The sequence below is a fragment of the Mus caroli genome, unplaced genomic scaffold (genome assembly GCF_978045245.1).
Source record: "Mus caroli unplaced genomic scaffold, Mus_caroli_1 scaffold_11, whole genome shotgun sequence".
Lineage (NCBI taxonomy): Eukaryota > Metazoa > Chordata > Mammalia > Rodentia > Muridae > Mus > Mus caroli.
Window position 1 is genome coordinate 87,146,461 of NW_028227266.1, and position 27,104 is coordinate 87,173,564.

Here is a 27,104-nt window from a genome sequence, read left to right on the forward strand (position 1 = left end):
TAGTCATCATTAGAATAAACAAGTATGTCTTGCTAAATGCTGTCAAAAAATGTGTTGTGCAAAACTGGAAAACCTGGATGAAATGGACAAATTTCTAGACAGATACCAGGTACCAAAGTTAAATCAGGATCAGATTAATGACCTAAACAGTCCTATATACCCTAAAGAAACAGAAGCAGTCATTAATAGTATCCCAACCAAAACATAAAACAAAAAAAAAGCCCAGGACCAGATGGGTTTAGTGCAGAGTTCTATCAGACCTTCAAAGAAGATCTAATTCCAGTTCTTCTCAAACTATTCCACAAAATAGAAACAGAAGGTACTCTACCCAATTCATTCTATGAAGCCACAATTACTCTGATACCTAAACCACAGAAAGACCCAACAAAGATAGAGAACTTCAGACCAATTTCCCTTATGAATATCGATGCAAAAATACTCAATAAAATTCTCGCTAACCAAATCCAAGAACACATCAAAACAATCATCCATCCTGGCCAAGTAGGTTTCATTCAAGGGATGCAGGGATGGTTTAATATACAGAAATACATCAAAGTAATCCACTATATAAACAAACTCAAAGACAAAAACCACATGATCGTCTCGTTAGGTGCTGAGAAAGCATTTGACAAAATCCAACACCCATTCATGATAAAAGTCTTGGAAAGATCAGGAATTCAAGGCCCATACCTAAACATGATAAAAGCAATCTACGGCAAACCAGTAGCCAACATCAAAGTAAATGGTGAGAAGCTGGAAGCAATCCCACTAAAATCAGGGACTAGACAAGGCTGTCCACTTTCTCCCTACCTATTCAATATAGTACTTGAAGTCCTAGCCAGAGCAATTCGACAACAAAAGGAGATCAAGGGTATACAAATTGGAAAGGAAGAAGTCAAAATATCACTATTTGCAGATGATATGATAGTATATATAAGTGACCCTAAAAATTCCACCAGAGAACTCCTAAACCTGATAAACAGCTTCAGTGAAGTAGCTGGATATAAAATTAACTCAAGCTTCTTTTTCTTTGGGAAAACACCAAATGGCGCATGACGCCGGTGCAGCGGGAGGGCCCGGAGGACCCAGGGGCCCAGGATTAGGAGGCCGCGGTGGCTTCCGCGGAGGATTCGGCAGCGGTCTTAGGGGCCAAGGATGTGGCCGAGGCTGTGGCCGTGGTCAAGGTCGCGGGGCTCGTGGAGGTAAAGCTGAAGACACGGAGTGGATCCCTGTCACCAAGCTGGGCCGCCTGGTTAAGGACATGAAGATCAAGTCCTTGGAGGAGATCTACCTGTTCTCCCTGACCATTAAGGAGTCTGAGATCATAGACTTCTTCCTGGGTGCATCCCTAAAGGATGAGGTTCTGAAAATCATGCCAGTGCAGAAGCAGACTCGGGCTGGCCAGTGGACCAGGTTTAAGGCTTTCGTCGCTATTGGGGACTACAATGGTCACGTTGGTCTTGGTGTTAAGTGCTCCAAGGAGGTTGCCACTGCCATCCGAGGGGCCATCATCTTGGCCAAGCTTTCCATCATCCCTGTTCGGAGAGGCTACTGGGGGAAACAAGATTGGCAAGCCCCACACTGTTCCATGCAAGGTGACAGGCCGCTGTGGCTCTGTGCTGGTGCGTCTCATCCCTGCCCCCAGAGGCACTGGCATTGTCTCTGCTCCTGTGCCCAAGAAGCTCCTGATGATGGCCGGTATAGATGACTGCTACACTTCAGCCAGAGGCTGCACTGCCACCCTGGACAACTTTGCTAAGGCCACCTTTGATGCCATCTCCAAGACTTACAGTTACCTGACCCCCGACCTCTGGAAAGAGACTGTCTTCACCAAGTCTCCTTATCAAGAATTCACTGATCATCTTGTGAAAACCCACACCAGAGTCTCTGTTCAGAGGACCCAGGCTCCAGCTGTGGCTACTACATAAGGATTTTGTACAAGAAAAATAAAAGAATTAAGTCTGAAAAAAAAAAATTAACTCAAACAAGTCAATGGCCTTTCTCTACACAAAGGATAAAGAGGCTGAGAAAAACATTAGGGAAACAACACCCTTCACAATAGTCACAAATAATATAAAATATCTTGGCGTGACTCTAACTAAGGAAGTAAAAGATCTGAATTATAAGAACTTCAAGACTCTGAAGAAAGAAATCAAAGAAGATCTCAGAAGATGGAAAGATCTCCCATGCTCATGGGTTGGCAGGATCAATATAGTAAAAATGGCGCTGGGCGTGGTGACCCACGCCTTTAATCCCAGCATTCGGGAGGCAGAGGCAGGCGGATTTCTGAGTTCCAGGCCAGCCTGGTCTACAGAGTGAGCTCCAGGATAGCCCGGGCCACACAAAGAAACCTTGTCTCGAAAAACCAAAAAAAAAAAAAAAAAATTGGCTATCTTGCCAATCTACAGATTCAATGCAACCCCCATCAAAATTCCAACTCAATTCTTCAACGAATTAGAAAGGGCAATTTGCAAATTCATCTGGAATAACAAAAAACCTAGGATAGCAAAAACTCTTCTTAATAATAAAAGAACCTCTGGTGGAATCACCATGCCTGACCTAAAGCTGTACTACAGAGCAATTGTGATAAAAACTGCATGGTACAGGTATAGCGACAGACAAGTAGACCAATGGAATAGAATTGAAGACCCAGAAATGAACCCACACACCTATGGTTACTTGATCTTTGACAAAGGAGCAAAATCCATCCAGTGGAAAAAAGACAGCATTTTCAACAAATGGTGCTGGCACAACTGGCGGTTATCATGTAGAAGAATTCGGATTGATCCATTCCTATCTCCTTGTACTAAGGTGGATCAAGGAACTCCACATAAAACCAGAGATACTGAAACTTATAGAGGAGAAAGTGGGGAAAAGCCTCGAAGAGATGGGCACAGGGGGAAAATTCCTGAATAGAACAGCAATGGCTTGTGCTGTAAGATCAAAAATCAACAAATGGGACCTCATAAAATTACAAAGCTTCTGTAAGGCAAAAGACACTGTCAATAAGACAAAAAGGCCACCAACAGATTGGGAAAGGATTTTTACCAATCCTAAACCCGATAGGGGGCTAATATCCAATATATATAAAGAACTCAAGAAGGTGGACTCCAGAAAATCAAATAACCCCATTAAAAAATGGGGCTCAGAGCTAAACAAAGAATTCTCAACTGAGGAATACGGAAGGGCTAAGAAGCACCTGAAAAAATGTTCAGTATCCTTAATCATCAGGGAAATGCAAATCAAAACAACCCTGAGATTCCACCTCACACCAGTCAGAATGGCTAAGATCAAATGTTCAGGTGACAGCCAGATGATGGCAAGGATGTGGAGAAAGAGGAACACTCCTCCATTGTTGGTGGGATTGCATGCTTGTACAACCACTCTGGAAATCAGTCTGGCAGTTCCTCAGAAAATTGGATATAGTACTACCGGAGGATTCTGCAATACCTCTCCTGGGCATATATCCAGAAGATGTTCCAACTGGTAAGAAAGACACATGCTCCACTGTGTTCATAGCAGCCTTATTTATAATAGCCAGAAGCTGGAAAGAACCCAGATGTCCCTCAACAGAGGAATGGATACAGAAAATGTGGTACATTTACACAGTGGAGTACTACTCAGCTATTGAAAACAATGAATTTATGAAATTCCTAGGCAAATGGATAGACCTGGAAGGTATTGTAAGACCCCCGAAGCTGGGCCTCTGCTCAAGTCCCGGGATGAGCTGGCCAGCACTCCAGTGTCCCGAGAGAAAACCACACCTGATGTAAACTGCAAGAGGTTTTATTATCAGCTAGCTGAGGATGAAGTCCCTCCGCCAGGGGAGTTCGACCCCGAGCGGTGATAGTAGGGGGCTTTTAACAGCTAGCAGAGGAATTGGGAGGATTTGGGAGGAGAATTGGCTACAGCTCCTTTCTGGTGAGGGGGGGCAGGGGAGTGAGCTGCAGCCTCCTCTCCGGTGTCTATATCCATCCGGTGTCTATCTCCATGTCCTTGGCACAGGAAGGCAGGCATCTCTGGTTGTACAGTATAGAAACAAAAAGGTCTTTTGCTGGCTATAGAGAACAAAGAGCTTTTTTCTAGCTGTATTTTTAAAGATCAGGGAAAACAAGCTTGGGGAACATCCAGGGGCTTTACCTTCCAGGGAGAAACGCTCTAAGTCGGGGTCTCACAGTATCATCCTGAGTGAGGTAACCCAAACACAAAAGAACTCACATGACATGTACTCACTGATAAGTGGATATTAGCCCAGAAACTTAGAATACCCAAGATACAAGATACAATCTGCAAAACACATGAAACTCAAGAAGAACGAAGACGAAAATGTGGACACTTTGCCCCTTCTTAGAATTGGGAACAAAACACCCATGGAAGGAGTTACAGAGACAAAGTTTGGAGCTGAGATGAAAGGATGGACCATCTAGAGACTGCCATACCTGGGGATCCATCCCATAATCAGCCTCCAAACGCTGACACCATTGCATACACTAGCAAGATTTTGCTGAAAGGACCCTGATATAGCTGTCGCTTGTGAGGCTATGCCAGTGCCTGGCAAACACAGAAGTGGATGCTCACAGTCAGCTATTGGATGGGACACAGGGTCCCCAATGGAGGAGCTAGAGAAAGTACCAAAGGAGCTAAAGGGGTCTGCAACCCTATAGGTGGAACAACAATATGAACTAACCTGTACCCCTGGATCTCCTGTCTCTAGCTGCATATGTAGCAGAAGATGGCCTAGTCGGCCATCACTGGGAAGAGGAGCCCCTTAGTCTTGCAAACTTTATATGCCTCAGTACAGGGGAATACCAGGGCCAAGAAGTGGGAGTGGGTGGGTAGGGGAGTGGGGAGAGGGAGGATATGGGGGACTTTTGGTATAGCATTTGAAATGTAAATGAAGAAAATACCTAATTAAAAAAAAGAAAAAGTGTGTTGTGTATGTATATACATGAGCCAGCATGGCTAGACACACAAACGAGAAACTTTGAACCTTGGCCCACTTGCTTCTTCACACTAAATACAATTGCATTTGACACAAAAGAATACAAAGAATGTGGGGCTTACTTGTTTGCCTTCATTCAAAAACAGCAGCACAGGGCTGCAGAATGGTCCAGTAGACAAAGTGCTTGCCACGCAAGAATGATGGCCAAAGTTTAATTCCCAGCGTCTACATAAAAGTCAGAAGGTTTGTGGGCATGCCTATAATCCCAGCACTCCGGAGGCAGAGACTGGAGAGGGCATGAGCAGCAAACTAAAAGCTCCCGGGGCAGCAAGAGAGCCTGCCTCAGTAAACAAAGTAGACAGTCACAGAGAAAGACACCCAGTACCAACCTCAGGTCACCAAACACACGTGCACACGTGGGCAAGAGCATCCACACACATGTACTCAAACACACACAAACACATGCATAGTGCACATACAGAGAGGGAGAGAGACTCAAAAAGTCCTAGCAATAAGTTGTATATGTTTTAGTAAAATCAAGACAGTAAATACAAAACAAAAGGCTGTAATACCTAAACCACTTTTTATTGCTATTCGTTTGTTAGTCTTTATTAAAACAAAAAATATATTCCAAACACTAAAGTACATGATATTTATAAAAATATACAAAATGAAAAGTACATTTCTATTATTCTGGTACATTATTCTATACCAAGTGTTTACATCCAGGATGTCATGGAGGTAGCTTCCTTTTGTACCTAAAGTAAAAATAAATCCATTTAATAGGAGACAATAGCACAAGGTTTATTTTTAATTCCTAACAGCTCTACTATAGTAATACTCTATGTGAAGGTGCACGTGTGTGTGTGCGCACACATACACACATGCACACAGTAATCCACACCCTTCCTGACACCAACAGCAATTAATAGCAATGTTTTGTCACTGACCTAATAAAAGCCTCAGAACTAAAAGCTTTCTGGTATTCATTCTAAAGCAATTTAACATAAATATTAACATTTCCACCCTCCTTTAAAAATACTTTTAATACTACTAAAATTTGAAGTTTACAATCAATAGATGAACAGCCAAAATCTGGTTTACCTACTCTACAGAAGTGAGGTTTCATTACAATGCCACAACCTTGAACAACAGTTCCTGGTTTTGTTTTTCATCTAAGTAAATGGATTAGTCGAAAAGTAAAGGAGCTAGAGAAATGGTTCAGCAGCTAACAGCTCCTGCTGTGCAATTATGAGAACAAGAAATCTGATTCCACCACCCATGTGACAAGCCAAACACTTATAACCACAGTTCATCACAGCTCCTAAGATGACAGACAGGAGAACTGCTATGACTTTTTTATTAACACACACACACACACACACACACACACACACACACACACACACACACGGTTGCCCACGACTGGACAGTAAGCTCCTATTTATGAGGATACCACACACTTCGATTACAGTCCACAGAGAACTCAGTGTGGAACTAAGGAACTTCCTCCCTGCTGGCGAGGTTTCGAAGTTCCAAAAGGTCCTACACAGGCTGCTAGGGAAGAAGAGCGATCAGTGGTGAACTAACCAACAACTGCTGAACCCTGCAAGCAACAATGTGAACCTGCCAGGCAAGACATGACCTTAGGACACTAGCAAGGCTGTTATGGGGCTAAAACACCTTTTTCTGATTTGATTTGAGGGATGCTCCATAGTAGTGAATTCATGTCTGATACTGTAAATCCAGTCAGTAACCAGTGGGTGAAGAAATCATAGGCCCTAGGAGGTATTTGGCAAAAAGCTTGTTGCCGAAGTACCTTCTAAATATTTGTATTTATACCATAGACCAGCCCTGCTCTCAGCCTTACTCAGAGGAGCTACTCTTTGCTGTGGGCAGTAGTTACAGCATAGACTCCTCGCTGGTCAAAGTGCTAAGAGTGAGTGACTATGAAAGTCCAGCCCCAAAGGGGACATTTGTATCAACTCCCAAGTCCTAAGGCTCAGGACACATCTAAGAAGAGGGAATGCCAGTGCCTTACGATGGGGAGGTGTGCTGTGACATGCTGTGACACTCATAGACTCACAGTAGCTGTGGGCACTGGACACAATGAAAACAGTCACACTTAAGACTCTGGCCTCTAGTCGGCCATCACTGGGAAGAGAGGTCCCTTGGTCTTGCAAACTTTATATGCCCCAGTACAGGGGAACACCAGGGCCAAGAAGTGGGAGTGGATGGGTAGGGGAGCAGGGCAGGGGACTTTCGGGATAGCATTTGAAATGTAAATGAAGAAAATAGCTAATAAAAATTGGAAAACAAAAACAAAAACAAAAAAACCTCTGGTCTCAATCCCCAACATCTCAAAAGTAATAAATAAATAAATAAATAACAGCCCGAGTTCAGTCCCTGACACCACATAGTAGAAGGAGAGAACCAATCCGGCAGGTTTTCCTGTGAACTTCATACTTGCATCATGGTGTGTTTATATATGTATTCAGATGGATGCACACATACACAACCATCAATTAAAAAAAACTAGCTGTCTCTTGTGAGACTATGCCAGGGCCTAGCAAACACAGAAGTGGATGATCATAGTCAGCTATTGGATGGATCACACGGCCCCCAATGGAGGAGCTAGAGAAATTACCCAAGGAGCTAAAGAGATCTGCAACCCTATAGGTGGAACAACAATATGAACTAACCAGTACCCCGGAGCTCTTGTCTCTAGCTGCATATGTATCAAAAGATGGCCTAGTCGGCCATCACTGGAAAGAGAGGCCCATTGGACTTGCAAACTTTATATGCCCCAGTACAGGGGAACCCCAGGGCCAAAAAGGGGGAGTGGGTGGGTAGGGGATTGGGGGGGTGGGTATGGGGGACTTTTGGGATAGCATTGAAAATGTAAACGAGGAAAATACCTAATAAAAAAATAAATTAAAAAAAAAAAAAAAGAAAGAAAGGTTGATAGAAAACCTATAATCAGGCAGAACTATAATCAGGCCCAGTAGGTAAAGGTTCTTCTGGAAACCTGGTTCCCTGAGTTGACTCTCAGGAACTTATTATGCAAAGGTAAAAATACAATTGCATCTATAAAGTTGTCCTCTGATCATCACACATATGCTTTCCTCCCCAACAAGCAAATTATCAGAAATAAATACTTTCTAATGAAAAAAATACAATCTTATTCCTACAGATATTTTAAGGAGTAAAGCTACTATGTAAATATTCTACCTCTATTAAGCACCCAAGCATCTCACTGATATCTGCTTGAACCTCAGTAACCCTAGAAGGCTTATTATATAGGGATCATCCAGGTCCTCACTATTGAGGACTCCTGTGCCCATGGTCACCAGGTATTTTTCTACACAAAGCTGCAGTCTCTCTTAATTTAATATCAAATTTGTGGAAATAATAAAAAGATAAATCAAATGGGAAAAAAAAAAAAGAGTCTGATGTGTGTCCTGAATTATTTGCTTGGTAGCATGCTGTGTCCATTGCGACAGAAGGGTATCGCTTCTTGCAATTCAGATATCTGTTTGCATCCTATGGATAACTTGTTTTTCTATGTTTTAAAGGGACTGATAATGAGTGGTAAGGTATAAAAGGGTGGCATGCTTTTGTATTTAGCAATGTGACATCCAGAGTCCACACATCCTTGGGTGTACCTGGCATTCTTTGTTTGCATGTTAACTAGGCACGCTCCTATCTCTTCACCTATAGTTATTAGGCTGTACTGTATATTATCTGGAGTTCTATGCAACACTTACATAATATAAAATATAACCAGGCCAATGTGAACTTAAGAATTGATCATCTAAGGTGAAATTTATTTTTGAAAAAATAAAAATATTAAAAAAATAATAAATAAATAAAAACTTAAAAACCACACACACAGCAGAACTTCTAGGATACATGATGGGGGGTGGGGGGGGCTCAAGAGCCTCACTCCTGAGAAATGACTGGCAGTTGATGGCTGTATATCTGAGAGGAGAGAGAGTGGTCCTTTTTAAGAGTGTAGCCACTGGTAGGCTGTTCATGCTCCAGTGGATGCCCCCACACCTATGCACATAAAGGCCACACTAATTGGACTCAGTGGGTTATTTTTAAGCAAAGCAAACTGGGAGGGAAATTATAGAGAGTGGGTCCAGAGGGAGTTAGGCCATTAAAGGGTAGATGGATAAGTACACGGTATACGTGCATGAAATGTTCAAAGAACAAAATTTTAAATTGTATTTAGAAAGAAGAAAAATTCAACATCCTCAATATTAAATATAGTAAGAACACCATGCTCTAACTCCAAATCATTTTGTGTTCTTGGACTCAGAGATCCATGTTGAAAAACATCAAGTCTCTGATTTATACAGCAGATAACATTGCAGATGATAATCTGAACAGCTAGGCCCATTCTGATGATAAGATTACTCACACATTCAGCTGAAAGCACAGTAAAGGGCCCTTATCTGCTTGTATGGTAAGGAGGAACTAAGAACTTGAAGGCAGAGACTGGCCGGGGTCTGCTACCTCAAATCTAGTCTATGTCTGGACAGACGTGTTAGATGAGGACAATACAAAAAGCCACTTGTGTCAAGCTGTTCGGCTTTCAAATGGTTGCAGTCACAATGGCTTACTACCATTTTTATCTCTGGTTAAATGTCCATATACTTCCCAAAGGAGAATGAAGAAATTCCTGCTTTCCAGTTACCTTATTTAGCTCTGGGAACAGCTCCTGTATCACAATGTCCAACAACACATAGGTCAGCTGCAGCACAAAGACATAATGTAAGGAACTAAATGTAAGGAACTAGACAGAAAAGTTACAGGCACAGGAGCCAGGACCACGGTAAATCTCTACGCAAGTCAGCGGGAAACGTAACAGCAATGTAACACAAGCAAAAAGATGTCTCTAACACCACCGACAATGCTCCATCCTTACATGCATACTAGAGACCTTTGTGAATAAAATAACTGGCATTATTATGCTTCACCCATTCTATGTAAATTGTTTTGAACAAATTTTAAATAAACAAGTATGAAATTGATATTATATTAACATTTCAACAAAATATATAGCGACTATATACATAAAAATGTTAACTGGTATTCTTTGACTTGAATTAGCAAAATGTTTATACTATGTCAGAAATTTTCTAAACATCCAAAATTTTCTAGTAGAAGATAGATTAACTTTCAGCAGCCATGCATATCACAAAGAAGTAAGAGAACCAGCAAAAGCAGTACATATAGATTTTCCCATCTGAACGTTTAGATTATTTCAATGATGGGCTAGATGTCGTGTAGTGACTCACACAGGTAATAAACCAGACATCCTGCTGCTCAGCAGCCACACCAACGCTCGCGGCCTCCCTTACCTGCTTGTTGAGCACTGGCTGCTGCAAGCCATCAAACAGGAGTCTGATGCTTTCGTACTTGGTTTCTTCACCGATACACTTGACTATCAGATCTAAACAGGAAAGCCACATATGAAACAGCTCACGGTGACTCACCACCAACCGCCTCTTAAAAGTCACACACCTCCTCTGTTCACAGACACCACATAAAAGCTCCAAGTCAGTATTTCTCAAACCAGTTTCTACAAGAGCCTCCTAGACAAGTCTTATGGTCAAGTCAGAAAAAAAAAAAGAAAGCAGTGGTTACTATTAATCCCCTTTCAGAAGTCCACAATGCACAGGATATACTATAGTGTATAAACCAACTACCACTGAGAGATAAAAGAGACTTAGAAAACATATTTTATTACACATCAGGGTAAAACAAAGCCAGTTTTTAAACTATGTATTTTGAATGATGTGTTTGTGAAGAGAGATGTGCACCTGAGTGCAAGTGCCCACAGAGGTCAGAGAGGTGGGAGTTACAGGCAACTGTAAGTCACTAATGTGATGTTCTCTGCAACAACAGCATGTGCTCAACAACCGAGCACCCCAAACAACAGGATTTAAACTCCCTATTTATGTAGGCACATAAAAACATACAGAAAAGACATCTATGACCAGATATGCTGGACAGCTCTAACCTCATCATTTGGGAAGCAGAAGCAGGAGGATCAATGCAAATTTGAGACCAACCTGGTCTACACAGTAAGCTCCAAGCCAGCTTGGGTCACACAGCAGACAAATCATAAAGCCCTGACTAGTGTGTGAGTAGAAATACCCTTGTCCTAAATTTTAGGGGTGAGCCGAGTATAAAGGTTCCTACAGGGAAACACCAGTACTACAAAGACTGAAGCAAGAGAACTGTTGCAAGATCAAGGCTGGTCTGGCTACAGCTCAAGAATCTATGTCAAACAGACAGTATTAGTAGTGTCAACAAAAGAACAAGTTACCTTTTCTTTTCCTTTCTTTCCTTTCCTTTCCTTTCCTTTCCTTTCCTTTCCTTTCCTTTTCTTTTTTATTTTTCCTTATTTATTTATTTATTTATTTATTTATTTATTTATTTATTTATTTATTTTGAGATGGGGTTTCTCTCTATAGTCCTGGCTGTCCTGGAACTCCTTCTGTAAACCAAGCTGGCCTCGAACTCAGAAATCCACCTGCCTCTGCCTCTCAAGTGCTAGGATTAAAGGCATATGCCACCACTGCCTGGCCAAATTACATTTTCTAATGAGTTATATTATTTCTAAAATAAAAACTAACAATAACAATTAGTTTCAATAATTATACTGCAACTTCAAAGTGGTGCCAATCTATATACAATTGAGTTATTTAAATATCATACCTGGAATGTAATTCATCATTTCTTCAAACGTCTGTTTTGCTCCTTTTTGCTTATCTTGGAGAGAGCGAGGTTCAGTATTTTCACAAAATATAGCATCTAAAAATGAGTACAGAAAATGTATACAATTATTCTCCAATTTATACACAAGTATATTCTAGTAATAAAAATGCTGGTTTAAAAATACCTGGAAAAAAAAAAAAAAAACACAAAACCACAACCCTCACTCTTTCAGACCTAATAAAACCACAAACGTAGACCATGATACAGACATGGTCAATGATACAGACATGGTCATACGAACCTCTGAGAAGGGTGATGAGGGAGACCAGCCGGTGCTCCTGAAACAGCTGCTCCAGCTTGCACTGGAGGTAGTAGTCTGTGTACATTTCCAGGGTGTTCTTAAAGAGGATTCGAGTTCCCATTAGAAGATGATGAAGCCAGTCTGGGACTTGAAAAACTACTCGCCCTGAGGAAGACCAATTAAGAATGAAAAATGAAATCTGTTGTCACTCAGAATGATCAATGAATAAAAGTTAACAGTGGTCATGTTCAAGGCCAATGTAGTAAATCTGTGAAAAGAATTTCTTTCACAAAGTTGAGGCAGGCTGTATTTGAATCATGAGGCAGATTAACAAAGAACATCGTGGACCGTTAAGCCTTACCTACATACATCAGGTAATCATAGACTCCGTCCACAGTCATCACCTCCATGAAGTAGTTCTGATTTTGCTTTCGCTCTGTGTTCTCAGCTCGGTTTGCATTATTCTTAAACAGATCGTTGAAAAGCTAAAGTATAAGTTGAAATAATAAAGAGACAAGTAGTTTATTGCATTTATTGACAGTAATCACTAAGGTTAAAAGAATACAGCAAAATGCCACATTAGAAAAGTTAAAATCTGCTTTCTCATTCATGACCAAAGCTATAAAAAAAAAAAAAATCCCACATATTTCTCTCAAAACATTAAATAAAAGCTTGCATTAACTTTTGCCGTAACAGTTCATTTACTAGCCATAAAGCATCTCTTTTCTTTTCCTCGTTTTTCGCCCATTTTTTGGTTGTCTGCTTTGTGGTGGTTGGATATTCTAAACCTATCCAAGATCCTCAAGTAAGCCAGGCAAACATCTTATCACTAAGTTGCATCTCTGCCCCCTCATTTTTATTTTGTTTTTTCGGTGAGATGTAGAGACGTGGCAAAGCTATGTAGCTCCAGACTGGCCTCAAACTCACGAACCTCCTCCCTCAGGCTCCGAGGCCTGGGCTCTACAGGCGCGCACCAACGCCTTACCTCCATTGTGCTACTACTGCAATTGGGTTTTTTGGGGTTTTTTTATTTTGTTTTGTTGTGGCTGTTTAAGACAGGGTCTCCCTCTTAGCCCCAGCTGGCCTGGAATCCAGTCTGTAACTCAGGCTGACCTCAAATTCTTGGCAGTTCTCTTGCCTAAGCCCTGCATATACCAATTCACACTCCAGCATGACTCCTCTTTCCATATGCTTTCCCCAGGACAGTGCTCTATGATGCTATCCATAGGAGAGAGCTAATATTCTGTCACTCACAGGTATGCTTAGAGTGAAGTTAGCCTAGAGAAGATTCTGACCTCTTCATGGGGTTCTGAGTTTCAACAAGAAAGTATACTCAGAATCCAGGAGAGAAGCGGATACTCCCAGGCACATGGTGTGCATGTGTATCTGTCTTAAACTGTCTCTACAAAGCCACAGCTCTCACACTACGAGGCAAGAACAACTTACAATGATGACTGAAGAGACAAAAAAAATTGAGGTACATGCTTTAAATTTTCCTCTTGAAAATGTTTTATTCTATGCTATGATTATCTGTACTGGAGTTTCTACGTTCAACAAAGGAGAAGACCAGGGTGGTGGTGGTGGGGAGGGGATGGGGCGGGGAGTCACAGGTGCTTTGTCTGAACTGCCTGCAGAAAACAGTGACCCATTATTGCAAACAATAGTAGACTTAGAGTGGAAATTTTTTGTTTTTTAAATTCTAAAAGTAGGCAATTCACTCTTTTTAAAGTCTGGAAAAGATTAGATAAAAAATAAATAGGCTTGGCTGGAGGTGGATCAGAATAAACAGAGACAGAAATAGTGGGAAAGGGGGAAGAAGACCAGAGGAGACGGTTAGAAGATGCTGGAAACATAATGAGCTGGCACCAGTGCTGAGAAGAGGGCAGTGAGGCAGAGGTCTGAAAAACCAGGCTGAAAGGCCCCAGCCTGGGCTACCCTGCAGCCTCTCCTGTCCAGCCCGCACCGCCAGCTGTCCTCAGCATTACCCACACAATATACTCTTTACACAACATACGGTACCTTCTTGTTGTTTTCAGAAGTGGGGCTGAGAATCGTCAGTTCCGGCCGGCTCGGTTTAGGTTTGGGGGATTCGCAAGAATTAATGAAACTCATGATGAATGGCTCCAAATGCTGACCTTTCTGTATGGACAGAGGAGATACGAGCTAAGCCACCAGAGTTCATCAGTAATTAAACATGTCAGCATCATTTATAAATATATATTAATTCATAATTCACCTCTTTCATTAGTTTCCCAGGAACAGACTTTATAATTTTTCCTGCAATTAAAAATAAAACATTAATTTTATGGAAGAAAAGCATACTGTGCAGTTATTTACATGAGTATTTCACTAGACAATTTTAAACAGAAAACAGTCAAGTAAAAGCCAAAGCTGTATAAAGTATAATTCTTCATTTCCCACTTGAACAGAGATTTACAAAAAAGGTGATACCCCAAAATAGTTGAGACACATTTGGGATTTACTGGAAAAAGTAAGTCCTGAGGCTATATACGGAAAGGGTCTAAAACGCTCCCGGCTATAGAACTGTACACTAGGAGATGGCAGTGATCTCTACCCTGACATCTATCTGCACTAACTAAGGCTCACTAGTTTGACCAGTTTTCTCTATCATTTGTTTACTACTCCCTTCCTGTCCGCCCTCCTTTTTGTCCTTGGTGTTGGAACCAAACCTAGGGCCTTTTCATGTTGGGCAAATGGTCTACCATTAGCCTCATGCTTTACCCAGAAAAATTCTCCGAAAATGTTTCAATGGGTCTGGAGAGAAAGATTAGTGGTAAAGAGAACTTGTTGGTCTTCAGAGGACTTGAGTTTGGTTCTCAGACCATGTTGAGTGGCTTACAGCTGACTTTAACTCCAGTTCTAGGAGACCTGATGGCCTCTCCTGGCCTCTGTGGGGACCTATATACACAACACACACACACACATACACACACACACACACACACACACACACATACACACACATACACACACACAAAGACAAAGTCAGAGAGACATTACATACATACATACATACATACATATAAGTCAAAAGTTTTAAAAGTATTTTCAAAATATTTAAACAATGATGAATATATCGTACTTAAACATACACTAAAGTTAGTCAAATATTTAAGAATATTTTGAGAAACATCTAAGCTATTGGAATAGTTTATATTCTGAATTATTAGACTAAAATTTTCCATTCTAAACAGGCATAGTGGCACACTCCTACCACTCCAAGTGACTGTAGTAGAAGAATCAAGAGTTCAGGGACATCCTAGACTATGTAGCTAGACCCTTTCTCCAAAACAAGGAGAAAGAAAGGAGAAAAACAAACTACATTTTTACAAACTACTTAATGTTTGTACCCCCAGGTTCCCTTATCAAAGCTGCTAAACATCTGAACACTTTATCAAGTATTTAGAAAATAACCTGCAAATTAGTCAAAATTGTCAAAACTTAAATTTCTCTTAGAGGGAGAAAAACTGCTTAGATGGGTCTTCAAATAAAACGTGAAAGGCTATATGATATTTTAAAAGAAAATTTTATTAAAGTTACACATATATTGAATGATGACTATATATATCTGCATCTGCTGAAAACACTACCACTTATTTTTTTATATGTGTAGCTAAAGATGGGGCTAAGAAATATGTTGCTAGATTTTGTTGCACAGACTTCAAAGACTTAGGACAGCCCCAAGACCCTAGGTGCCATAATTTTATAGGACTACTCTCCTTTATGCAATCTGTCACTGAGTAAAGCTCTGTTATGATTTTAATTGAATATACAAATACACACAAGGATATTACTGGCTAATGGTTTTCTGTGGTAGAATGAGTAGCTAGACGCGACCAGGAAATTAATCAGGATAACGTATCTCTAACAACAAAAGAAGTCCTTCGGAATCTGTCACATGGCTGTACTACCAAAACCATTTCTACGTCAGTTCTCAATTCATCCTCTTATACAGGTTTCTCTCAGAAGACTTACCAAGATTTACATCTGGAAGTATCTTATCCAGAAACTGTGTCTCGCCACCGTTGGGGGAGAGAAAGTCAGCCAGAAGCTGGCTGTTACTCAGCTCCGGGTGCTGCACAAGTTTCTTCAATGAACAGAAACAGAGGAGGGAAACGGATTAGAAATCTAGAAGGAAAATCAAAACTGCTCTAAAATGATTGTAAACAAAGCCAAACAAGACGCCAAAATGTGTTCCCTATTCTAACCAAATGACTTTTAAACTAATTCTGTTATCACTGAATAATTTACATTGCTTATGGATATATTTTGTAAATAATTATAGAGTTTATATAACATAATGTGCATATACAGAGAAAATGCAAGTCAATTCTGAGTGGTGAATGGTTGAGAGTTGGTTCCAGGAAACTGAAAAACCAAACCTACACTCCTGAGTCACAAAAGGGACAACGGAGTGAGGTGAGGAGGACAAGCGACGTTAATCATGACATCAAACAGAGTCCAAAGTCCTTAGATTATATTTCATTTTCATACCAAAATTTTCTTTCTTCTTTTAAATCTCCCACACCATGTTTTTAATTAGCAAAGAATTAATTAACACCATCCCTAGGAAATATCTAGTATTTTATTGATCAGTAATTTATAAAACTGAATCCTGAGGGTCACAGATGTAGCTCATGGTAGAGTGCTTGGCTCGCATGTGCAAAAGCCCGAGTTTGATCCTCAGTATCATCAACAGCAATGCAAACAATACATACTCCTGCCAAAATTCTCTTTTCTAAGGCCCAGAATGTGCTATGTCGCCTAGGCTGGCCTTGAACTCAGATCTTCCTGCCTCCACCTCTCAAATGCTTGGATTAAAGACACGTGCTACCAGCCAAAAGTTTAGTTTAAAATCCACATAGAAAAAGGTATATTTTAATTCTGTATAGGACAGGTATTACAGAGCAAAGCATGTGTGTACAAAATACATCCTCAAATCCATGTTTATTGTGATATTATGTATAATAGCCAGGCTATAGAATCAGACTAAGTGTTATCAACAGATAAATGGATAAGGAAATGTGTTATGTATGTATGCACAGTGCTGTTTACCTCAGTCACAAAATCAAAGAGATGTCATTTGCAAGAAAATGGATGGAACTGGCCTCATCATGTTAAGCAAAATAAGCAAGGTTCCAAAAAGGCAAACACCATGCATTTTCTCTCATAACCATCTAGACACTTTTAAAGGCACGAAGATGGGCGAGGGCTGTTTGGGAGGAGGAACGTAACCATCCATGAGGAGGCGGGGAAGGAAGACAGCAGAGTTATGAGGGAAGTGAAGGCGATCAAAATATATCATCCACACATGTGGGACTGTCATACTAGAACATTATAATAGATGCTGATGAGAAGTGAGGCAGTAACTGATGACAGCAGGAAACAACACGTGCACACAAGAGGAGCGCAGACACTGGAGTTATCAGGGTCTCCATCGAGATGAGAGCTGCCCCTGTACCTGCAGATACTCCTGGAACTCCTCTCTCTTCGACTTCAAAAACTCATAGTTTTTGGGGCCAATGATCCTTTTGGATGGAAGCTGAGCATCGGGAAATGTGCCTGAAATTGGTGCATAAAGGTCTTACTGTTTCAGCTTAATGTGAAACCACCATGAAATTTCAGATTCGCCATACTGCCTTGTAGAGATGTGACATTCCGTTTTCAATAATCTTCACACACTCAGAGTGTCAAGGTAGAAATTCAGACCAAAAACGTCTGGTGCTACCTAAAATACTACTCTCCTAAACATTCTATCAGGTTTTATACTTCTACATGAGTAAAAGTCCTTTTAAAAAGCTGCTCTGAGGGGCTGGTGAGATGGCTCAGCAGTTAAGAGCACCGACTGCTCTTCTGAAGGTCCTGAGTTCAAATCCCAGTAACCACATGGTGGCTCACAACCATCCATAATGAGATCTGATACCCTCTTCTGGAGTGTCTGAAGACAGCTACAGTGTACTTACATATAATAAATAAATCTTTAAAAAAAAAAAAAGCTGCTCTGAGTCCATGTGAGGCCTTAACAGAGGGGGCAGGGAGTAGCATAACATGTGGCCTTAGAGTGGGGTAGGAATACCAAGGGTAAAAGATTTAAGAAAGAATAAGGGCAGGGCATGGGAGGTCACTTAACCAAAATTACTAACATAAGAACAAATCTTGTGAAAACCTACTTCTTTGGACACATAGTACTGGCGCACACCTTTAATCCCAGCACTGAGCTGAGGAGATAGAAGCAGGTGGGTCTCTGAGTCAACAGCCTGGTCTACGGAGTGAGTTATAGGATAGCCAGAGCTACATCGAGAAACATTGTCTTCAAAAACAAAATAAAAAGCAAATGAACAAGAAAAGAACCCCACATTTTTGTAAGCTAATAAAAAAGTTTGAAAGGAGGTGCCCGGTATGAGTGGACGATGCTGTTCCCAAAGGCAATAAGTTATTTACAAAAAAAACCAGGCCTGGGAAGCCTCCCTATAAACTGCTGGTCAGGGAGGCCCCTGAGCCTAACAAACAACACAGGCCATTATCAGTATTGTAGGTTGTCCACCAGAACTAGATGCTAAGACCTTAGTGCTGAAGACACTTTGTTTTAAATGTCTGTGGGTTTTGCCGGCACATATGCATATGTACCTTGTGTATGCCTAATGTCCCATAAGGCCAGAAGAGGGTATCAGAAACCCTGGAACCATAGTTACAGATGGTTGTAAGCTACTGAGAATTGAACCCTGGACTTTTAAAAGAACAGTAGTGTTCTTAAATTCGGAACCATTTCTCTAACTCTGATACAACACGCTTTGGTTGAGGACATAGAAAAAACAACTAGGAAACTTCCTTCCTGCTGGCTAGCTCTCATAGCGCCAAACTGTGCCATGCAGGCTAGTGGAAGAAAAAGACATCAAAGGTCTTACCAAATGCTGGACGCTGCACAGAAGGGAACTGTGCCTGAGATTATAGATCAAGTGAAAAGCTTATGATTAGGAGGTCAGAGGTCCTAGGGTAGCACCGACTACCAAGGCTTTGCTAAGTGGTTATGTTGTCAAGCCACCCTCTACATCTCTGGGTCTAGACCTGTACTCAACCTTGGTCAAAGCAGCTCCTTTTTATAGTGGGCAGGGCAGCAGCCGATACAGTGATGCACCACCAGTCCACAGGGTGGAAGTAGAAGTGACATTGTGGCTAGAGGTGCTCAGCTCTAAGAAGGACCACTATATAAATCCCTCCCATCCTGCCTGGGAGCGCAGGGAACAGCAGGAAAGGAAGGACATAAAGAAGAAAAGCTAGAAAATGGGAAGAGTGCTGTGAAGTCTGTCTCCTGGACAGGGAGTGGACCCTGCACTTAGGAATTCACAACTGCAGTGGTTGCCTGTGTAAAACCGAGCCAGTAAAAATCCCTGCACAGATGGAGGAGGAGATGGCATTCCATCGATAACTGAAAAACTATCGGCGGAGCTGGAGAGATGGCTCAGAGGTTAAGAGCACCAACCTCTCTTCCTGAGTTCTATTACCAGCAACCACATGGTGGCTCACAACCATCTGTAATGGGATCTGATGCCCCCTTCTGGTGTGTCTGAAGACAGCGACAGTGTACTCATGTACATAAAATAAGTAATTTAAAAAAAAAAAAAAAAAGATGCTTGCCACACAAGCATGAAAACGTAAGTTTAAAAAAAAAAAAGAAAAAGAACACTATTGGCAGTTGATATTCAGTTTTCTTTGTGAACACGGCCTGTGAGTGCTTGCCCATTCTTCAGTGGATGACCCCATACCAGTGTGTGTGTGAATAATACAAATACAAACTGGTAGCATGAACTGGGCTCACTGAGTTACAAAAAAAAAAAAAAGATACAAAGGTGAGAGAGTGACATGGGTGTGCTATGGGGCAGGAGAAGGGGTAGATATAGTCAAGATACATTGGCTGCATGAATAAAATTGACAAGGAATAAATTAAAAAGTTTTAAAAATATTACAATATTATTTTGAATAATAAGTGGGAATCTATTAGATAAAGTCTCACTAAAGAAATACACACTAATCTTGGGAGGAAAAAAATGTAGCATTTTGTCCAGTTTAAACAAGCTTAACAAAATTTTAAAATAATAGATAAGCCTTTTCAATTAGGCTGACATTAGCAATTTTATTAACAAAATGGAGAACTCAATCAGTTTTCCTTGATATAGGAGTTTTTTTGGTTTGGTTTGGTTTGGTTTTTTGTTTTGTTTTTTCAAGACAGGGTTTCTTTGTGGAACCCTGGCCACCCTGGGACTAGTTCTATAGACAAGGCTAGCCTTGAACTCACAGAGATCTGACTCCTGAATGCTGGGATTAAAGGTATACACCACCACCACTAGGCTCACTACAGGGGTTTAAAGTATGGAGGTAAATTATCTTCTCTCAGCCTTAAACCAAACCCTAAAGTTCAGAGAAAGAACAGCTAAGGGAGCCATGCCCCTGCCTGGCACAAGCCTGTACACAAGCTCACACTCAAACCCAGACAAAACTATGCAGTGGGAGTGTGTGCTCCTTTCTTTTCCTATAGTAATCACCTCATCACGGGCTTAGTTCTTAGGGGAAAGAAGGCCTGTGCCCCATCAATTCAGAGTAAACATGAATTGTATCAGGAGACCCTCCACAAGATTTTCTCTAAAAAGATTTAGGATATTTAAAAAAAAAAACAACCCTCATCAACTTAATTGCAAAGTGGCTAGAAATGTTAACCAAAACAAATGGGTTCCGAACAAGAAAAGTTGAAACAAAAGAGTGCTCTTATTTTACAACTGACCTACCTACTAAAGAAACGAATTATAAGCTTCATTGTTGTATCTAAATGTAAGAAATAAAACATCAGCGTGGTTAACAGCAGGGACATGGATGTTTAACACAGTGGAAACGCCAATTCTTTGCCACATCAATATAAACAAAAAGTAAATTGGATAGTATTTTTTCTAATGTACAAACAGCTGCCTTTAAACACTTATTATTAAAAAAAAGTCAATACCCACTGTAAAAACTTAATATATAGATAAGAAAAAAAACCCAGAAAACCAACATTCTTATTTTCAATATAACTATATACAAGTGTCAACATCAACTGGTACACTTAAAGTAAAAAAATCTGGAATAGGAACTTTTAAGAAGGCCAATCACTGAATTATAATGTTTTTAATAAATGAACAACATACCATGAAATTCTGTTAGTTTTGATTCAAGAACATAGAATTCAAGATATCTTCTATAGACAGACCAATGCTCAGGCTCGTGTCCAACTGTAAATTAAAAACAAGCAACTTTACAATACACTACAAAAAGTAAAACATTAATACTACTAAAATGGGGGTATTACATTACAATATTTATTTTAGGTATCACGTTAACATATTTCATCCCATATTTTTATTCTAAATTATCTAGACGAGATTGATAAATTTCATTTTTTATGTTTTCAAACAAACAGGTGGTTTTCCATAACAGAATCATAAAGCTGGCAGGAACTTTATGATTTAAAGGTATGCAATTGCTATTTTTAAAAATTATAAATTCTTTATTTTTGTGTGTTGATCATTATGTGCAAGTCATAGGAGAATTTTTTTTCTTTCTTCTTTTTTGGTTTTTTTTTTTTGGGGGGGGGGTGAGAATAGGGTTTCTCTGTGTAGTCCTGGTTGTTCTAGAACTTGCTTCAAGGTAGATCAAGCTGAACTCTGCCTACTTCTGCATCTGCCTCCCAAGCAGAAGACAGCCTGTGGGAGTCAATGTTCTCTTCTCACAGGTGGATTCCAGAGCTCCAAGTCGGGTTGCCAGGCTTGGCAGCAAGCACCTTCTTTTACCCTGAGTCATTTCGGCAGCCCATAAGGTATGAAGCTCAGTCTCCCTGCCCAAAAATAATCAGTGCAGCAAATGATGAAAGGAATATACACTTTTCCCCTTCAGAGGCCGTGGCTTCCTAAGGGCACATTATATGGATAGCAGGGCTCTGTAACGCTCATGACAACAGTTACTGTTAGACTATGTTTACATTTTTACTACTGCATAGAAATTAAAAATGTTTGTCCAGCCGGGTGTGGTGGCGCACACCTTTAATTCTAGCACTCGGGAGGCAGAGGCAGACGGATTTCTGAATTCGAGGCTAGCCTGGTCTACAAAGTGAGTTCTAGGACAGCCAGGGCTATACAGAGAGACCCTGTCTCAAAAAAAAAAAAAAAAAAGTTTGTCCAAAAAGTCAGTAACAAAAGTATATGGCCAATCCAAATGAGGCCCCGAGCACAAATCAGACTATAGTAAGGACAATGACTTTGCTGTGTGCTTATTCAGTAAGACTGACAGCACCTACCACAAAATAAACACTGCCTCTGACCTGGACCGAGTAAGAGCCTGCTGCTGCAGCACAGTTATGACAGGACACACCTCAGCCAGTTACTCGGAGTCATCTGCTCCTGACGCCGTGCTCTGTGTTCCTGATCTACAACTAGTTTCTCTGCTACTCAGTTAACGGAGTCTAAAAACCACTGCCATTCCCTTTCTCACCTCCAGACGCTTCCCTTCCCTGAGCTTTGCTTTAAGTTTCTATCCGTCAATCCCAAAATGTGCAAGACTCTGTGTTTCCTTTTACACTGGATGCCGTACCAGCTCAACCGAGCCAAGCGGCACTGGTTACTGTGCGGCTGGCGCTGCTCACTTCTCCATTACAACCACACCTGAGACAGCCAAAGGACAGACAGCAAAGAGGAAGACATTCGGGAGAGTTGGGTCTGCTCGTGCTTCATCCAACTCTACTCAGCCACTGACAAAGTGGGGGTGGGGCAGGAAGGTGGGGTGATGTGGGAGAGGTAAACGATTAAAATATAATGTATAGGAGAAGTTAATTTAAAAAATGGTTAAAATTCAAAGAAAAGAATGGGGAAAGGGATTGCTGTTTAAATTGGTGTAATACAAGGGCTGGAGAGATGGCTCAGAACAGCAGATGACCTACACTTGAGAGCTGGGAACCACACTGTAGGGAAAACCAACATCCACAAGTGACCTCTACATACGTGCCATCCAATCACGTGCATGCACACCAACGTGGCAAATAAGCTGATGGAATAGTCAGTGTAGTGGTCAATGCACTAATAATAACTAAGTACAATAATTAATGACGACAGCAACAAAACAGAAAGAAGAGGGACCAGAGAAAGAGTGCAGTGGCTGCGAGCACTGGCTGCTCTTCCAGAGGACCCAGGTTTGGTTCCCAGCACTCACGGTGTGGTTTACAACCTCGTGTCACTCCAGTTATAGGTCCCAGTTACAGGCCAGGCACATACATATAAACATACAGGCAAAACTCTCACACACAAGATGAAAATAAATAAATCTTAGAAACACAAAACCGTAAAAGAAGTTCATATAAGATTCCTTGTTGGGCTGTTGGGCTGTAAGGTGTCTATCAGAAACCCATTCAGTGTTGGTTGAACAAATTAGCTAACTGTTAGCAGGTAACCTAGGAAACACCGAGCTTTCATTCCGGTTTTGTTCTGGACGCTTAGGTGCAATCACATTCAATAGTTACAGGCAACAAGTTTGCACTCAGTAAAGACAGACCCATAGGCAAAAGGCTCAGAACTAGATGTCAGGGGTCGGGGAGTACGTGGGGTGGGAGGTGGGATGGGTGGGGAGCTGGGGGTGTGGAGGGTTGACACCCAGAGGGGAGTTCCCCTTCTAAGGGGAATGGGGAGAGGACTTTACAAGAGGAGGTGATGGGAGGAGAGGAAGGGCTGACACTGGGCTGTAAAGTGAATAAATAAATTTAATAATAATAATAAAGAAAGGCTCAGAACTCTTACCTGCTCGTCTGTCGTTTCTCTCAACATCAATACAAAACACAGGAATCCTCTCCTTCTTCTCCTTCCTTTCAGAGGAGGGGTCGTCAAAAAAGTCCACATACGGAATACTAATTTTCCAGGCAGCGAGGTTCCGAGGAGTGTTAGGTGTGCTCACAGCTTCTACTGGAGAGTCATCCTCCATGACCACAATCCCTTCTTCAATCTGGAAAATGTCATCAAGGTGAACCTATGTTTCTCATACATCCGAAACCACCGCATGGACTAGTTTCATTTCTTTTTAACTTAGGAAACTAGGTCATACAAAATTTTCTAATGAAAAGGTAAAGATAAAATGTTCAACCTGGGAAGAGGACAGGGAGTGGAGGGGAGGAACTAGGAGAAGAGGGAGGGGAAACTATGGCTTGGATGTAAAATTAATGAACTAGCTAATGAATTTAAACAATGCTAAACTGAACAAGCTCCTGGCATCAACTCCATGTTTCATATCATTTATGGGTCAAAGTATAAAAGAAAATAGAGAACAGGCACTTCAGAGATGGTGAGAAGTATTTAGAAGATGCAAATATAAAACGTTCAAACATGATAATAAATAAAAATGAATATAGTCATCTTTCATGTCAGAGTGTAAAAGTTCACAGATGACACCACGCCCTTGATGTAGTGACACAGATGAATTGCACCCGTGGCACCCGTGGCCTGCGATCTGTCAGCAGAGCCTTTCTCAAGTTTGGCAATGCATTTCTACAATGAGCCATGAAACAATTTTGAAAAGTAACCCCATTCCTGAAAACATATGAAATATTTACATCAACTAATTTTTTAAACAGAAAATTGTAGTCACATATATAACATTAAAGAAGGTACAATGTGAAAAAAGATCTACTTCTACAGAATTAGGTTTTTGTTTGCTTTAAAATGGGTTTTCTGTAGGTGGAGCAACCCTGGCTGTCGTGGAACTGCATGTAACCAGGATGATCTTGAGCTCACATAGATGTACTAGCCTCTGCCTCCTAAGTGCTGGTATTAAAGGTATGTGCCACCATGGCAGGTGAATTTAGATTTCTTATTTCTTTGCTTCTAAAATCACTAACATCTATAATTTCATTTAATATCTAAAAACAAAATAATTCCCTCTAAAAAGAATTATCTATAAGCATAGTTCTTTTACATCTTTCTGAGTCTCTGTGTACCTAGACATTTATTAGCCATGTTAAAGGGGACAATTACTAATATATATATCTTATCCATATATAAATATAAAAATATATCCATCTTATCTGTTTATGTGTTTTTGAGACAGGGTATCTAGGCTACATGGCCTAGGCTGGCTTTGAACTAAACATCCTCCTGCTTTAGGACTGTGTGTGCAAATTTTGCCGAGATTACAGGTGGATACCATCATACCTAGGCTATTAGCAGAGTAGCAACATGGCTTCTCTGGATGGTATATAGACACGCCTTTAGTATGCACCTTTAACCCCAAACAATGAAAGGAAAGTTAGTTTGTAGGAGGAAGCACCCATGTTTGAAAGTGATGTCTAATTGAGTGGCAGGCAAAGTAATCAGAGAAAGATTTGACAGATAGGCTATGCCCACAAGAACAGAGAGGAAAGGGAAGCTACTTAAGGGAGCCGTGCAGAGAAGGGGGAAGTTTTACTGTGACAGTTTTAAAGAGCCAGGTAGCAGACAACACAAGCTAGACACACAGATGAAGACAGAACATGAAAAGGAGCCAGAAGATTAGAACAGATTGCCAAAGTTAATATGAGGCCAAGCAGAGCAATTGAGTCAGAAGCTGAGAGAAACCAATTTGAATCAGTCAGCTTGGAGAGGAGTTTTGAATCAGAACAGATGAGTTGACCAGCCAACCAGAGTTCAGAAAGAACTAGAAAGGGTGAGTTTATTCAGCAGTAAGTCTCAGAGGCTGAAAACATTCAGGGCCTAGATTAGATTGTCCAGAGGTTGGAAGTTTCCAGGACTAGGCCTAGGTTAGCAGATGGAGGCAGTAAGACTCAGAGATGACAATGAAATTAAATCAGGTGAATAAGAGTTACTTTTAAGCTGGGCATGGTAGTGCACACCTTTATTTCCAGCACTCGGGAGGCAGAGGCAGGCGGATTTCTGACTTCAAGGCCAACCTAGTCTACAGAGTAAGTTCCAGGACAGCCAGGGCTATACAGAGAAACCCTGTCTCGAAAACACACACACACACAAAACCAACCAGAACCAGACATACCAATTAGCCTGATCATAGAGGTGCATCATGGCTGATAAGTGGCGCCTTACTTAGTGCTCTGGCCTCTACACACATGGATCCTTTATACATATATATTGCTTATACTCTATACTATAAATATGTAAAATTGTCATGTGTTAATTAAATAATATATTCAAAAAATAATAACAATCATATTATTAAGGGCACAAAAAAAGAAAATGCTCAGTTCTATTAGTAGCTCAAGTAAAGGTTTATGAACACCAGGTGAATTTTAAAAGGTAATTAATTGTGAAGTTTTCTGTGTAGAGAACAGAAGAAAAGGACCATGAAGCAGAACTGTGTGTGCAAAGACACAGAAAGGCACAAAAGCACGAGGAGAGAAATACAAATGCATGTAACCGAAGCGTCCTGTCAAACAAGTCTAGGATGAGTCCTGAGCGCCTAAAGTTCCACAGTCTACGCTACGGGAAATTAAGCCTTCTCATAACTCTACAAACATCCCTGAAGCATAAGGCTGGAAAGAGATAACATCAGGACCGAAACAAACGCCCAGGGAAAAGACAGTAAAGGGCTAGCAAGATACCTCTTTCAAGGAAGTACCTACCTGCCTTGCAAAAAGGACCTGAGTTGAATCAGCAGAACCTGTTTAAAAGACCTGTGAACCAGGTGTGGTCGCCGATGCTTGGAAGCCAGGCAAAGCCAGCCTGGCTCTACATAGTGAGTACCAGGCCAGCCAGGGCTACATAGTAAGACAGACCCTGATTGACTTTTCTGTTTGTTTTGAGACAGGGCTTCACTATGTAGCTCTGTTTGTCCTGGAACTCACTATATACACCCAGGATAGTCTCAAACTTACAGAGAGATTTCCCTTCCTCTGCCTTCCAAAAACTGGGATAAAAGGTATGGACTACTATGTCAAGCTGACAAATCCTATTTTAAAAAAAAAAAAAAAGTTGTGCACAGTACTGCAGGCTGATAGTCCCCACACTAGGGAGGGAGACATTCGCAGATCCTTGGGTCTCCGTGGCATATCAGCCTAATCTACTTGATGAGCTCCAGGCCAGTGAGAGACTTTGTCTC

General features: G+C 41.0%; 1 protein-coding gene and 1 pseudogene across 3 annotated transcripts in view; one reads left to right on the forward strand and one right to left on the reverse strand.

Moving 5' to 3' along the window:
* Window positions 1-1,045: 1,045 nt before the first annotated feature.
* On the forward strand, window positions 1,046-1,975 carry LOC147002086 (small ribosomal subunit protein uS5 pseudogene; annotated as a pseudogene).
* A 3,531-nt stretch (window positions 1,976-5,506) lies between these two features.
* Window positions 5,507-27,104, reverse strand: part of Snx14 (sorting nexin 14) — a 68,938-nt gene continuing 47,340 nt past the window's right edge. For 2 of the 3 annotated variants that reach the window (XM_085827826.1, XM_085827825.1), the window contains 12 exons: window positions 23,807-24,008; window positions 21,173-21,256; window positions 17,458-17,558; window positions 15,972-16,083; window positions 14,212-14,252; window positions 13,995-14,114; window positions 12,337-12,460; window positions 11,976-12,140; window positions 11,675-11,770; window positions 10,312-10,403; window positions 9,645-9,701; window positions 5,507-5,700 (listed from right to left, as the gene is read on the reverse strand). In XM_085827826.1, the coding sequence (XP_085683952.1) occupies window positions 5,662-5,700; window positions 9,645-9,701; window positions 10,312-10,403; window positions 11,675-11,770; window positions 11,976-12,140; window positions 12,337-12,460; window positions 13,995-14,114; window positions 14,212-14,252; window positions 15,972-16,083; window positions 17,458-17,558; window positions 21,173-21,256; window positions 23,807-24,008 (1,233 nt within the window). In that variant the 3' untranslated portion in view covers window positions 5,507-5,661. The remainder of the gene's footprint in view (window positions 5,701-9,644; window positions 9,702-10,311; window positions 10,404-11,674; window positions 11,771-11,975; window positions 12,141-12,336; window positions 12,461-13,994; window positions 14,115-14,211; window positions 14,253-15,971; window positions 16,084-17,457; window positions 17,559-21,172; window positions 21,257-23,806; window positions 24,009-27,104) is intronic. The other variant, XM_085827827.1, reaches the window with a different exon arrangement.